The sequence below is a fragment of the Bombina bombina genome, chromosome 4 (assembly GCF_027579735.1).
Source record: "Bombina bombina isolate aBomBom1 chromosome 4, aBomBom1.pri, whole genome shotgun sequence".
Classification (NCBI taxonomy): domain Eukaryota; kingdom Metazoa; phylum Chordata; class Amphibia; order Anura; family Bombinatoridae; genus Bombina; species Bombina bombina.
The window spans coordinates 428,820,829-428,837,363 of NC_069502.1; the positions used below are offsets into that span (position 1 = coordinate 428,820,829).

At 38.7% G+C, this 16,535-nt stretch overlaps 1 protein-coding gene across 3 annotated transcripts in view; it reads right to left on the reverse strand.

Moving 5' to 3' along the window:
* LPP (LIM domain containing preferred translocation partner in lipoma) overlaps window positions 1–16,535 on the reverse strand; it is a 725,513-nt gene that overhangs the window by 209,281 nt on the left and 499,697 nt on the right. For all 3 annotated transcript variants that reach the window (XM_053710250.1, XM_053710253.1, XM_053710252.1), the window contains exon 5: window positions 9,458–9,566. In XM_053710250.1, coding sequence (XP_053566225.1) covers window positions 9,458–9,566 — 109 coding nt within the window. The remainder of the gene's footprint in view (window positions 1–9,457; window positions 9,567–16,535) is intronic.

Below are 16,535 nucleotides of genomic sequence, written 5' to 3' on the forward strand. Positions count from 1 at the left end.
GAAGGCCTGAGGATCCCTAGACTGCGAACCGTACTTTGGAAGCTTGGCCTTCTGTAGAGACGTCATCAGATCAAATTCCGGTACCCCCCATTTGATGGTTAACCTGGAGAACACTTCCGGATGGAGCTCCCACTCCCCGGGATGAAAAGTCTGTCTGCTTAGGAAATCCGCTTTCCAGTTGTCCACTCCCGGAATGTGGATAGCAAATAGACAGCAATTGTGAGCTTCCGCCCACTGAATGATTCGAGCAACCTCCTTCATGGCTAAGGAACTCCAAGTTCCCCCCTGGTGGTTGATGTAAGCCACTGAGGTTATGTTGTCTGACTGGAACCTGATAAACCTGGCTAAAGCCAGCTGAGGCCAAGCCATCAAGGCATTGAAGATCACTCTCAACTCCAATATGTTTATGGGGAGAACAGATTCCTCCTGAGACCAAAGTCCCTGCGCCTTCGAGTTCCAGACTGCTCCCCAGCCCAGCAGGCTTGCGTCTGTGGTCACAATCAGCCATGAGGGTCGCAGAAACCCCTGGGACAGATGTTCTTGAGACAGCTACCAGGGAAGAGTCTTGTTGATTGATCTAGAACTATCCTCTGAGACAGGTCTGCATAATCCCCATTCCATTAACTGAGCATGCATAACTGTAGAGCTCTTAAATAGAATCGAGCAAAGAGAACTATGTCCATGGAAGCCACCATCAGACCAATTACCTCCATACATTGGGCCACTGATGGCCATACAGCAGACTGTAGAGATAGGCAAGAGGAAAGGATCTTGGCTCTTCTGACCTCCTTCAGAAATATCTTCATTGATAGGGAATCTATAATGGTTCCTAAGAAGATCACCCTTGTAGCCGGAACAAGGGAACTTTTTTCCAAATTCACATTCAATCCGTGGAAATGAAGAAAAGACAACAAGATCTCTGTGTGAGATTTTGCTAGTTGAAAAGATGGCGCCTGAACCAAAATGTTGTCCAGATAAGGTGCCACTGCAATTCCCCAAGACCGAATTACTGCCAACAGAGTTCCCAGGACCTTTGAGAAAATTCTGGGAGCTGTGGTGAGGCCAAATGGAAGGGCCACAAACTGAAAGTGTTTGTCCAGATAGGCAAACCTCAGAAATTTGTGATGATCCCTGTGAATGGGAATGTGGAGGTACGCATCCTTTAGGCCTATGGTCGTCATGAACTGACCTTCTTGCACTAGAGGAAGAATGGAACGGATAGTCCCCATTTTGAAGGACGGCACTCTGAGAAACTTGTTGAGGAACTTTAGATTTAGAATAGGCCTGAAAGTTCCCTCTTTTTTGGGAACTACGAGCAGGGTGCAAATCCTTCATGCTGACTTAGATTCAGCTGCGGGCTTCTTAGATTGCTTCCCCTTGTTCCAAGACTCACTGGGTTTCCAAGAAGGTTTGGACTTTTCCTGCTTGGTAGAGGAGGGGGAAGACATACCTCTGAAATTACGAAAGGAACTATAATTACTCTGACGTCCTTTCGATTTATTCTTCCTATCTTTAGGCAGAAAAGATCCTTTACACCACCCGTGATATTGGAAATAATTTCTGCCAAACCCGGCCCAAACAAGGTCTTTCCCTTGTAAGGAATCGCCAAAAGCTTAGTATTAGACGAAACATCCCGCTGACCAAGATTTCAGCCATAGCTCTCTACACGCCAAAATTGAGAAACCAGATATTTTGGCCCTCAACTTAATGACCTGCAAAGAAGCGTCAGTGATAAAGGAATTGGCTAACTTAAGAGCCTTTATCTTATTCTGTATCTCCTCCAAAGGAGTCTCTGCTTGGATAAAGCGTCAAACCAATATGCTGATGCACTTGTCACTGTAGCAATACAACACGCTGGTTGCCATTGTAAACCCTGATGAAAATACATCTTCTTTAAGAAAGCCTCCAACTTCCTGTCCATATGGTCCTTGAAAGAGCAACTATCCTCAATAGGAATAGTAGTCCTCTTGGACAGTGTAGAGATTGCCCCTTTCACCTTGGGGACCATCTGCCACGACTCCTTAATGGAGTCAGCCACCGGGAACATCTTCCTAAAGACTGGAGAGGGAGAAAAAGGAATTCCAGGTCTCTCCCATTCCCGGGAAATAATCTCTATAGCACGGTCTGGAACTGGAAACACCTCCCCAGGGGAGGGTACATCAAAGTATCTATTTAATTTGCTAGATTTCTTAGGGTTAACAAGCGACAGGAGTATTGGAATCCTCCAAAGTAGCCAAAACCTCCTTTAACAAAACACGAAGGTGTTCAAGCTTGAATCTGAAGGAAACCACTTCAGCATCAGAAGAAGGGATTATACTATCCAAATCTGAGATTTCACCATCAGAGGCTACCAAAGTATCCTCTTCCGACTTATGTAAAAGATAAACTTGGTTAGCCTGTACTGGATCCGAAACCTTACTATCATTCTCTCATTTTCCTCTTGCGTCTTCACTGAAGCATGGGGATGGCAGCTAGAGCCTCAGATAGCGCTAGGATACCTGGGCAGCAATTTCTGCATGCAAATATACTCCTCCAGGAGACTGAGGAACCGAAGGGCACTGCATGTGACGACGATAAAGTTTGGGACACTTGAGGAGAAGGCTGTGGCATTACTTGACCAGAATCATCCTGAGAGAATGGTGGCTCAGAAACAAAAACTCTCTTTGTACATTAAAGTTCTCTCAATACAAGAAGAACAAAAGGGCAAATGAGGTTCCACTTGGTTATCAAAATAGAGCTTGCACTCTACAGCCGGCACAGACTCTTGGTCCATATTGCAAGAAAATGTATCCCACACAAAAAAAAACAATATTCGAATACTGTCTCTGCAAGGCAGTGATTCCAATGTGATTAGAATCCCTTAAGGAAAAAGTGTAATCAATATATAATTTTGATTGGCCAAAGTCTTTCTTTAAACACGAAGGGAACCTAACAAAACCTCTTATAGCCGCCCTCTACACCTCAGCAATATAGCTGATGTGCCTATCTGCCCCATCTGCACCGCGAAGCGGATTGTGACACTGATACCTTATCGCAGCAGCTTCAGGCCTCTAGGACTGTTGAAGTTTGAGGATCGCACAGGAAACAGTAACTAGTTGCATCACGGAAGCCTCCTCCCAGTGAAAAACCGAGCGTTTTAGCAGTCACTGCCGCCTCAGAAAGGGATCCACCTCTCCTATGATGACAGAAGCAGACCCGGCGGCCATACTGTGTATTATACAGACCGCATAAAGTTTCCCTGGCCAAAGTTTTTCTATAGAATATAAGGGGAAAAAACAAGAATCTGACCGGTTCTCTCAAAAACCGGATTAAAAATAAAATTACTGAGCAACCACTGATAGCAAACAAATCTCTCTAAACGTCACACAGTGCCTGCTCCCTGCCCTTATGATTCCTGAGCCTCAGGAATGCTAAAGTCCCGTGTTAAATGCAGCCTATTTTCAGTGCCAGGCCTCTTCCCCAGAAGAAACCAAAATGGCACTTACCTGCACCCTTCACTGTCTGGCAGGAGGACATCTCACCCGGCATGAAAGGAAGCCACTCCTCACAGAGACCTGTGGAAATAGGAAAGGACATAGTAAACCTACTCTGGCTTTCTATATCAGGGCAGCAATTTGTCACCTCACAAGTTCCTAACTGCTTGAAAGCCATCACTGCCCTACTGGAGAGACTAACGTGGAGTACAGCTAGACCCTCTCAAGATAGGAAAGATCAGAGCAAACCTACTTTGGCTTTCAAAATAATAAAATCTTGATTCAGATACCAAAACTTCACCTCCTCCTTGCACTGAAGGCAAAGAGAATGAGTGGGGATTGTGGGAAGGGGAGTGATACTTAACAGTTTTGCTGTGGTGCTCTTTGCCTCCTCCTGCTGGCCTGGAGTGATATTCCCAACAGTAATCGATGATCCCGTGGACTCACCATATCTTAGGAAATTAACAGTTATTTTACCTCATCTAAGGTAATCCTTTAAATCTCAACTGTTGAGGAGGCCTGTGGGCAGCTTTGTAAACCAGTGATCTACAAAGAGACCTGCATGTGGAGGTGCTGTTTCCAGCTTTCTCTGTACCGTGCCACAGCAATTGTAGATTTCAGGCTGATAAAATTCCAGAGTGAAAATCATAAAAAACAAAACAAAAAAAAAAACCCTGAATCCGAGCAGCAATATTTAATCAAATTAAGGAGATGACAGAAATGATCCCTATTTGTTAATGTGAACATGTATTCTGACCTCTCTGTTTATGATCAAGTCCGGTCTGCATTCAATACAACTGTCAGTGCAGCCACTTCCTTTATTTCAGCTTAATGTTTTACTAGAGTAGCACTGTTAAAAGATCGGCCTTACTAACAAACCCGAATAAGAGTTTTCCCTCTACAGATAAATATCATATTTAAATGAACATTCATTTACGCAAAAATGGAAAACAGAGGTTCAAAGGTAATGCACCAGGACAGTGACCTCATTTAACCTAAGGGACTTTCATTTAATTATCTGTAAACATTTTCTCCTTGACTTCCCATAAAGCCTGGAAGCCTGCAAACATGGTTAATTAAATCCCTCTATTCAAAGCCTATCTGCTCCAATACAACTTTTAATATGCTAAGATCCGGCTTTCCATATTCTGACTAATATAGTTATTAGCTGACAGCGATGTGGACGTAGCAATTACCATGCTACATGGACCCAAGGCTGGAAATATTTCATGCAAATCACAGGCTCTGCCTCTGCCTATTTGCCCTTTTCCAATTACTTGATCAATGGGCCATAATAACAGTGAATAAGCTGTCGGTTCCATACTAAATGAAATGGATGAATGCAAGATAAGTAAGTGTAGACGGTAATCTGGCAAAGACACAAACAGTGTTAAAAAGAAAAGAAAAAAGGTTTGATACATAACGCTGCAGGAAAAGAGTTGCATTATAACTGATGGAACGGTTTGCTTTGATGACCGACAAACTTAAAGTTCATGACGTGTATGTAAGGAAACCAACCTATCTATAATGATCTATTAGTTCTAAAAGCAATATAGTAAATTAGTGATAACAGAAGTATCATCCCTAGCTGTACAGCATATTAGTGTAAAAAAATGCTACAATTTCTCTTTTAATATGTGCTTAAGTTGAAAATCACAGAATTGCTTGTGTCAAAGAAAATTGTTAGGTCTCACTTGTAACAAGAAAAACAAAAAACAATGGCCATTTTTAAAATAAATAAAAACAAACTTACAACCCAACATTATTTAGCAAATTCCTAAAAAAAGGAGACTACAGAGCACCTATAAACGTATAGAATTTCATGTCCAAAACAGCCGGCTGAAATCACAAATTTATTTTTGCCTTGTAAACAGTGTCAAGCATCAACATATACTTTCAAGTTCTTTTTTTCAAACACTACTTCCAGGAAATGACAGATAATTATTAAATTATCAAATCTCATTAACATCAAAACAAAGTGAAACAGTTTGCCAGTTTTTTTAAACCTTTCAGAGGAAGAAAAAAAAAAAAAAAACACACACAGCGCCACACCATTTTGGAGGCTACAGTGTTAATAACACCAGCCAAAGGTGATTCAAACCGTATTATGTGCCTTAGCTGTTGCAAGTTTACAGACCTTCAAAAAAGTAGATGTTAATTTATCTAAGAAAATTTTACTCCTCTGAGCACTCAAACAAATAATGGAATGGGAGAAATCCCAAGGAGACCTACCACCTGAGATGAAATCAGAGACAGGCTTAAAGGGACACATAACAAGTTGGGATAGAGACAAAATATAATAATATGTACTTTAATTGCAAATTTATACTGCAGTGCCTCGACATTAACCCTTTCTTTTAAGTTTCTGAATTGTAAAGCTCTAACTCCCCTCACACATGTCCTTCTATAGCTGTGCCTAATTTTATTGTTCTTTTGGTAGAATGCAAAAGTGAATATGGATTATCCACTGGAGCATGCCTAGAAGCTGTGAACTCGGTTAAAATATAATACCTGTGTCTAAAAACTGATAAGAGGGGTGGAGTTAGCTGCTCCAGGTAGTTTAGCTATGTAATTAATTTTGCTTATTTTTGAAAATGATTTTAAAATACTTGCCAGCAATTTTTAAACAATTTTTTTATGCAAACTATTATAAATGGATTAGCCCTTTTAGGATATGCACAGATCTCAACCTGTTCTATGGCACTTTAAGGTACAGAGTTCCCTTTTGAGACAAGAGGTTTAATTGTAAGGTGACATGTGAAACAATGCAAAGTGGTAGTACATACAAAACACGTGCCATCAAATCCAATCCAATCTAATTCTGTGCAAAAGAAATCTACTTGGAAGCCTTTGCCACTGGCCGAAAATACTCTAGTAAAACCCGTCTAGAATAATCCCCAGGGAAAGAATCTAGTCTAATGACAGAAGAGAGCTTTTGGAAAGAATAATTTGAAGCACCTGAATTATCTTGGTTGAGCGACAAAAGGCCAGTTTGGTTAAAGAGACTTAGATGGGGATTACATTTAGAAAAGGAGCCAAATATAAACCAGAGTAGCTTCTGGAACATCAGTAAAAATCCTTGTAGCAAAAGCCAACCAAAAAACACTCTAAATTGGAAATCAAAGATTACAAATGTAATGAGGTAATCATCCAAATCTAAAATAAACCTTTTTGCTCAGTGAAAAAAAAATATAGATGGACGTTTCCTAAATAAAGTCTCAACAGAGAGAGAGAGAGAGAGAGAGAGAGACTGAGAGGAGACTACTTTAGCAGGCTTGGGCTTACTTAGTGGAACTTCTAACACACTTAAAAGGACGCAAAGGTGCAAAAAGAGGAATCTCTGTTTTACAGCATTTTATTATTGTGCTGTTCCTTGCATATAGCTATTTGTTTACACCCCCCCCCCCAGATATATAAAGTTCCGTAAAAGAATGTTGGGGCTACTTGCAAGGTCAAGGGAAGGGAGAGGCTGGACTCTTGCATTAACAAGCACAAAGTACTGAGGGGTAAAACATTCCCTCTTTAAGGGACAGTCTAGTCAAAATAAAACTTTCATCAGATTCGGCATGCAATTTTTAAACAACTTTCCAGTTTACTTTTATCATCAAATCAGATTTGTTCTCTTGGAATTCTTTGTTGAAAGCTAAACCTAGGTAATCTCATATGCTAATTTCTAAACCCTTGAGGGCTGCATTTTGACAGTTTTTAACAGCTACACAGCGTTAGTCCATGTGTGCTATATAGATAACATTGTGCTCACACCTGTGGTGTTACCTAGGAGTCAGCACTGATTGGCTAAAATGCAAGTCTGTCCTTGAACTAAAATAAGTAAGCAGTCTGCAGTGGAGTAGATATAAGGTAATCACAGAGGTAAAAAGTATATTAATATAACCGTGTTAGATATGCAAAACTGGGTAATAAAGGGATTATCTATCTTTTCAAACAATATAATTTCTGGAGTAGAGACTGTCCCTTTTTGTTTAACAACATTCTTGTTATAGAATAAATGACTTTCAAAGCACAATGTATCTCTCCTAGGGCCTGATGATCAAAAACTCTTTAGGAGCTTTTTTTTTTTAGCTTAATTTTGCAATGTAGGTGGCCTCTCCTAAATATCCAGAACTACGCATAGAGAGATAAACTCTTGAAAAAAAATAGAATCGCTTTTAAAGGTCTTTGAGGGACCTTGTGGTACTGGCCAGATGTATTAGAGTGGAGTGGAGAGCTTTAGATCATCAGGCCCTTAGTCTTTATTGGAGCATAAGGATCAAGGCCAAACTGGCAACAGTTTGGGCTATCATCCCTTAATCATGCCATAATTAAGGATTGATAGCCCAAAACATTGCCAGTTTGGCCTGGATCCTTAGTTCTATTATCAGATTTGCTTTATTATTTTGGTTTCCTTTGTTGAAGGACATACATTATCTACTGGGCCCTAGCGGAACACATTGGGTGAGACAGTGACAAGCAGCTAGCTCACAGTAGTGCATTTCTGATAAGCCTACCTATGAATGCTTTTCAACACTGTATATCAATAGAACAAAGCAAAATTAGATGAGAAATTGGACAATTGTTATAAACTGCATCTTTTCTTAATCTGGAGAGTTTAATTTTGACTTTACTGTTCCTTTAAATGCCAATGTTCCCCTGCAAATCTATGTATACAGGATCAAAACATACTAAGTTTCCAATAAGCTCAATGAATAGAAGATTGTTTGGAGTGGAATAGATCTGCACAAGGAAGTGTGAGGAGGGAGGGTCAAACATTAAAAATGAAATATAATGTTATTGTTTTAGTTAAATAAAACTATTTAAATAGTTATTAGTAAGGTATTCATTATATTCTACTTCCAATAAAGTACAAGTGAAAAGTTGATCAAATATGAACGATTAACCTAATAAACTGTAGATAGTTTACCTCCCAATAGTTTTTTTTATTTTAATGATCTATCTGTGCACAGCTAATAATAAATAACCAAATGAGTAATGGTCTGATATAACTGGAAAAATAATCAGAAAAATGATTACTCTAAAAATGAAAACAATGCTTTAATCCGTCTTACTGATTTAAATTAAATTCACCCTGGCACAAAGTAAAGAAAATATGTTGTTCCTACAGTAAATCTGCTTGCATAAAGATAGTATGATGCACAAAAGAGAGGAGTATTATAATCGAATGAAAATGTGGGGTTCTAAATATAGCAACCAATAAGCGCTATCAAGGGTGCTGAACCTAAAATGGTCCGGCTCCTAAGCTTTACATTACTGCTTTTTAAATAAAGATAGCAATAGAATAAAGAAAATTTGATAATAGGAGTAAATTGGAAAGTTGCTTAAAATTGCATTCTCTATCTGAATCATTAACGAAAAAATGTGGGTTTAAAATCCCTTTAAGCTTTGAATTTCTGTTTGGCTCCTATAAAAAAGTGGCAGTCTTTCTATTGAGCATTGCAAGGGTGAGTCAAGACAGAAACAGATTAAAGGCAGTTAAAGGGATATGAAACCCACATTTTATCTTTCATGAATCAGATAGAGCATGCAAATTTAAGCAACTCTCTAATTTACTCTTATCAATTTTTCTTTGTTCTCTTGGTATGCTTTATTGAATGAGCGGCAATGCACTACTGGTTGCTGACTGAACACATGGGTGAGCCAATGACAATCGGTATATGCATGCAGCCACCAATCAGCAGCTAGAACCTAGGTTCGTTGCTGCTCCTGAGCTTTCCTAGATAAACCGTTTAGCAAAGGATAACAAGAGAAGGAAGCAAATTAAATAATAGAAGTACATTGGAAAGCTGTTTAAAATTGTATTCTCTATCTGAATCATGAAATAAAAATTTTGGGTTTCATGTCCCTTAAAAAAAAAAAAGTTTTGTTGTCTTAACTACCTTTGGGGATTTCTGCACATGTAGTATTTTTGCATTATTTAATTATCACTAACATCTCTAACAGAACAGATATCGTTTTAAATTAGTTCTCACCAAAGTACTCTTCTGAAGGCGGGTTCTCCATATCGTACAGCATCTTCTTAGTGAGACGATCCAACTCATCCTCAGGCCTAAGAGCAAAACTTGGAGCAGGATATCCTGTCTAAAAAGGAAAATAAAGCAATCAAATAAAAAATCATTCCATTTAAACCAGGTTATCTACTAACTAAAGGTAGGCTAAAAAATGGAATCATAATTATCTTATACATTTCTAACATAATAGACAGCCCTGCAAATTACGAAATGGTTTAGCCATTAAAATATTTTGTTATATTTATCAGTCCTAAAAAAAGAATCAGAATGGAGAAGAGATTATTATTTTGAATCCTAAGAAGCATTTACCAAACATCTGCCTAAATGGCAATTAACAAAATGACAATATATAAATGGCCAGGAACTCCTATTTTATTGAGAGGCTACTAATAATCAGATCACATAATTTTTCCCCCCAAAATGTATGAGCCAAGTCAAAGTATAATCAGAAATGTTTCCTACTTAATTGTATGTGTGCTTTTGCATATGTATTATTTTAAATGTACCAAATTGGATTTTTTTTCACACTCTCTCTTAGTTGCTTCCACTTCACAATAATAGCACTTGCAGTTAACTGGGACAGATCAAGTAGAGCTAAAATTTCACGAGCTGACTTGCGACAAAGGTGACATCCTATGACAGTGCCACTTTTAAAGTCACTGAGCTCTACAGTACAACCCATTGTACTGCCGATGTTTGTCTATGTAGATTTTTATTGCTATGCACTGTATTTTACAGACCTGTTATCAATGGGTTTGGCTGAAATACCTGAACTCAATTATTAGTAGGGGTGTACATACACTTGTAAAAAAACAGGCACTATATAAAGATAATAATGTTTAATGGTAACTATAAAACACTACAGGATAAAATAAATCAGTTCAATAGCAGCTGGATAAATACAATTTAGCACAAAATATATTGTCACATTGCATTACAGATTGCGTAATTTCTGACCCAAACCTTTGTTTAAATAAGGATTTAACAGGCAGTCTGTAATGCAGAAAGGTCTGAATTGGAATACACATAAGACTGAACTTGAGGGATTCACGTTATTTTGTGAAGCAGACTGTCTGGAATCCTCTGCTCTCCGAATATCTTTTCTGTGTTGAGCCGTAAGTGCTGGCCATTGAATTTGAGATCAGAGTGCTTACCTCTGTTATATCTGCTATCTGTGGGCTGTTAGGTGATGCTTTAATATGTTGCGGTCTCTGTTCCACTACAGACTCTGTTTCCACGTGTCCAGGCCCATTCCTTTGGTTGCATGGTTTAGGGATGTCTGCCTTCGGTATATAGTTGGAGTTTATTTGAGTTTTGCCTTCCGTTCGATAGCGGTTCATTAGGAAGTCTTGTGGAACCTTGTCTATGAGACGCTGAAATAGGGCCTCAAGTCTTTGCCATTGTGTGCTAATGATTCCGCATGGATCTGCTTCATCCGCCATATTAAGATCGGTTGTAGCGTATCGGTATGCCATAATTATATCGCAGTAATATTCTTCCCTCCTTATTCCGTTAGGAGATTGATATTAAATACGATGGAGTACCTCGGCTAGCCGAGGGGGAAGCGCCACCTGTTATGTGCCGCAGCCACGCCAGGTCCTCTATGTCTGATTCAAAGTTCCAGTTTCACGCACACAGCTGTGAATATAATATGTTAGACTTCACAGTATATTGTGATGCCTCAGATGGTTTAACCGGCGGATTAAAAGATAATCAGCCGGAGCCCTAGAAAGTGCGACCAATTCAGATCGCTGTCCAGACATGCGCCCTTCTTCATTTTTTTAACCTGCAGCTGGGCAGTAACTGAATATAACTTTTTACACAGAACTTACTCTGCTGAGCTGAGGAGATCGTGAGGTAAAATATCTTCCTTTTTTACATAGAGATGCTCAGGTGATATTTTCCTGTCAGCTTTTTACAGTTATACTGCATCAGTTTTTAAGTGATTTAGCATATGAGTATTATGTCCCTTTAAAGGGACACTCAAGTCAAAATAAACTTTTATGATTCAGTTAGAACATGCAGTTTCAGAAAACTTTCCAATTTACTTCCATTATAAAATTTTGCACATTCTTTTTTAGAACACACTTTCTGGGGAACAAGATCCTACTGAGCATGTGCAGAAGCTCACAGGGTATACATATAGTAGTCTGTGATATTCTGATGTCTGTCACGTGAAATGGGAGAAAAAAATACATTTGTCAGAAAAAAAACTACTGCTTATTTGAAGACTTACAGATATCACTACTATGAAAAAGAAGCAGAGACTACATGCACAATTTAAAACACCATCATTGATGAAGTGCCCTGAATATGGGAAACTAAATGACTCAAGGAAAGCAAGACAGACATAATAATTACTACCAAATTCTCAACTTCTCACAAATCATAAAAAAGTTCTGTAAAAGAATGTTAAGTTTTCTTGATTTGTTTCAGCTTATGTTTTTGAATACTTAGATATAAATATCAGCTAAGGTAAACAAATCCATTGTATGGTAGATAAGTAAAGAACATACCAAAAAATTAAGAAGATACTAAAAGTCTAGTATTAGTTACTATTCACAATAGGGCAGAATACATTCTAATTCAAGGACAGTTTGCCGGGGTGAAGGTACTGATGACTGAGGAAGTCCACTTCCCAGTTCTCCACACCAGGAATGTGAATTGCTGAAATAATGCAATGATAGCGTTCTGCCTGGGTCAGAATGTGGGTTACCTCTTTCATTGCTAAGGTCCATCTTGTACCAACTTGGTGATTGATATAAGACATTGTATGACTAAAACCTCAGAAAAGACTGCTGTTGTAATGGGGGCTAACTATGGAGAGCCCTGCACATTGCATGGAGTTACAATATGTTGATAGGTCACCTCAGCTCCAGAAGAGACCACACTCCATGCACTTTTTGGGAGCCTCACACTACGTCCTAACCAAGCTGGTTGGCGCCCGAGGAAATAACTACTCAATTTGGACAGAGAAATGAGGCTCCCTGAATCGATGATTGGTGAGCCTGCCACTAAGCTTGAGAATGTCTAAAAATATCTTATGCAATAGATTGTTGTACTCTCCATTTCTCTGTTGCATTTTAAGCTGCAAAGAAACGTAAGTTGAATCTGGCAAAAAGTACTATATCTAAAGCCCCGCCCCCTATCTTGAGATCAACTACTTCTATGCATTAAACAGTGTAGGAAGAAGAGTTTGTTAAGAAAAGCACAGGGCTTATGATATTTGAGTCTGAGCATCTGTGAGAGATGTCTCATTGCTATAGGGTGTATAATGAAGCCCAGAAAGGCAACTCTGGTTTATCGGAAAAAAAGGAACTGAAGAGCTGTATTTGTATGTTCCTGAGACATCTGAAAATAAGCAGCCTGTACCAAAATGTCATCTAGGTAAGGACCTACTGCGGTGTCCTCACTACAGACAAAAGGGCTCCGAGAACCTTCGAGAAGATTCTTGGTGCTTCTGACAGACAACAATGAAAGCAGCACACATTGGTATTGTCAGTTTACAAGGACAAATAAGAGATTTTTTTTATGATCCCAGTGAATTGGGATATGCAAATTAGCATTTTTCAAGTCTATGGTAGACATAAATTGACCCTGCTACACTAAAGGTAATATAGTGTGAAAAGTTTCCATTTAAAAGTTGAAACTTTAATGAAAAGGTTTGAATAGGACTCCTGAATCTGTTCCCCCAAGGGGTCTAGAGTAATCACCCAGATGGTTTCTAGCTCTGTTACACATGCCAAGAAAGCTCTGGCCTTTAAAGTATCTTTCGAAACATGAGACAGGAGGAATCTTCCTTAAGGAGGGAGAATCCGAAAGCCTATGTGGTACCCCATAGAAATTATTTTAAGTACCCAAGAAATTTGAATGGATTTTTCCAATGCCTCCTGAAAAAGGTTCAGTCTGTACCCCACCAGAACTGAGTCTAGGTTTGGGGCAGCACCTTTATGCTGATTTGAAAGGGGCAGGCTTTTTTGGTCTGTGTTGGCTTAGACCAAGAGGAACCAGGCTTTCAAGTGGACTTGGAGGTGTCTGACTTCTGAGACATTGAAGTGTAGTATCTTTGCCTCTTGAAATAACCAGAAAAGTGAAATATTCTACAGGACTTAACCCTGTCCTTAGCATTTTTGTCTTGTAGAAAAGCTCCTTTACCTCCAGCGACTATAGCATCTAGTCCAGGTCCAAACAAGATCTTTTCCTGAAATGAGAGGGAAAGACATTTGCTTTTAAATATACCATATCAACATGACTTATTTTAACAGCTGTATCACAAATGAAACTGCTTGCAGTCTTGTCCAACCTCAAGCAATTCGAATTTCATCAAGGGATGCTTCTTGGGAAATACGGTCAGAGATGTTGTTACACCATATGGCAGTAACTGCAGATATACAGGCTACACTAACAGCTGGATGAAAAATATAGCCTGTCATTTAAAAGGATCTCCTGATGAAACCTTAAAGTTTTCTGCCAATCAGGTCCTTAAAAGAGATAGTGTCCTCTTAGGGAATTGTAGTCCGCCTAGCCAAGGTGGAAATAGCACTGTCCATGTTTTGAATAATCTCCCATACCATCAATTGTTCATAAGGTAAAGGAAACATGTTTTTGAATTTTGGAAAAGGGAACAAAGGGTGGGTCTGGTTAGTTACATTCCTTGCTAATTAGCTCAGAAACGGCATCAAGAACTGGGAAGGCAGCTTTTATGGGGATGCGTTAAAATGAGCAGTAAACACTAAGGTTTTTATATAAAATGTTTAGTTCTAAGTAATGAAACAACTTTGCAAGATTTCATTATCTATTGTGCTCTCTATTAATGTAATTTAGTTCTGAAAAATTAGCATTTTCTAATAATCAAAACTTGAAATGTACCCTACTGAGTTTTCAAGGATAACTCAGCTACAAATATTTCCCTAATTGGATTCATCAGATAACTGCAAAACAATGCATATATATAACAACTTTATAACAGTGACAATAAGCCTGGTTGTCTGTGGACACTAAAGCCCAAATTGGCTCCCCCAAATAAGGCAAATTGTTGCTGGCTTTTGAAAAATAATTACAGTAAAAAGGATGCTAGTTTTAAAAACTTCTGAATGCTGATAAAACTTTCTGAATAATCATCCTCAGTTGAGGGGGTGGATTCTAATTCAATTGTACTCCTGGAGGCTACAGGGTACCAAGAGGTGTTGCTCCTTAGGGATGTCCCACACAAGCCCAGGTACTGCAAAGGTTTTTTATTTCCTTTACATGGGTTTGCATTAAACTGGTGGAGGCATGAAAGACATCAGCTGATAAATTGCACAGTGAATGTTTTAATTCAGGAGGTAGGTCCATAGTACTGTCTAGGGGTTAACAAATCCCTGAGTACTCTGCTACTAATGCAAACCTCCATGACCCTGTCCAACAGTAGACACAGACTCAGCACATGGTTACAAAAGCTAAGTAGGGGGAAAACGCCAAAACTTCCTTTCATAGCAAACACATATGAGAAGGGGTTAAATTGTCAGAAGACTGCCCGTCTAAGGGATGAGCAATATGTCCTAAGACATACTGAACCATTTTTTCCCCATTAAGATTTAGAAAAGGACAGGTAAGAATCTAAAAATAGATAGCAGCACATAAATTGTTAACATCCGCAATAAAGAGTTAACATAAATGTATGCTAATCTCTTGTTATTAAGGGTGCTTACCACTCTAAGGGTCTGAGGAGAAATAGCAGTGTGTCAGCAAAGATGGCCACCATCTGTTTTACATGGAAAAATGTAACTCCTGAGGTCTTCAGAAACTTCTGAACATGAGCTCTCCAGTTTCAGAAATGTTACTGATCATCTGAAAACCTGCTGAGAATGAGGTGCTAAAACCTGAAATGAAATTTTTAAAGATACAGTACCTCAATTTTATGTGTACATGTTTATGCTAACAGCCCGGGGGGCTATGTGTGTACAAGCACCTACTTACCTGTCAGCACTCACTCTACTGTGCTTACCAAGCTGCAGGAGACCTGCTTCCATTAGAATAGTGCATCCTATATAGTATGCACACACACAGGATCTGGTTTATGAGTACATAGACAAGGCCAACAGTAGGAGGTTAAAGGGTGAATCCTAGCAACACATGAGGCAGGCTAGTGACACATGTTTAAAAGGAGAATTACTCTAACTGCAAGTTGTACTCCTGTACACACCTCTAGAGGAGATAATGCAAGAATCCCTTTCAATCAACATGTAAATCAGCACTTTAAAGGAAAACTGAACCCAAATTTTTTCTTTCATGAATAGAGCATGCAATTTTAAGCAACTTTCTAATTTACTCCTATTATCATTTTTTCGTCATTCTCTTGCTAGCTTTATTTGAAAAAGAAGGCATCTAAGCTATTTGTTTGGTTCAGTACCATGGAAAGCACTTGTTCATTGGTGGATACATTTATTTATTTATCAGCAAGAACAACCCAGGTTGTTCACCAAAAATGGGCCAGCATCTAAACTTACATTTTTGAATTTCAAATAAAGATACCAAGAGAATGAAGATAATTTGATAATAGGAGTAAATTAGAAAGTTGCTTAAAATTGCATGCTCTATCTGAATCATACAATAAAAAATTTGGGTTCAGTGTCCCTTTAAGTTTCCCCATCACCCTTAGCTGGATGCAAGGAATTGTGGGAAAGTGGGGATATTTAAAGTTCTGTTGTGTGGGTTGTAATGCCTCATCTTGTGGGACTGGACTTTAATCCCACATGTGATGACTCATGGACTCATTTTACGAAAGAGATAGAGAATTTAATTTTTCATTAGTATGTTCCTTTAAGGTTTGTTTCACTGCTTGTATTTTTAGCAAATTTTAAAAAATACTTATTTCTTATGTAATTAGATTCACAGAAAACATAGTAAGTGAGGTACAAAGAACACAATGTTCAAAGCTGTCAGTAATGGTTAAATAGTCATTTTTACGTGGAAACTCACAATGCTCTATGAAAGAAGCAAATCATTTTATTATTATACAAGCGACACAATTTAGTAATTTGTGTAATGTCAACATCCT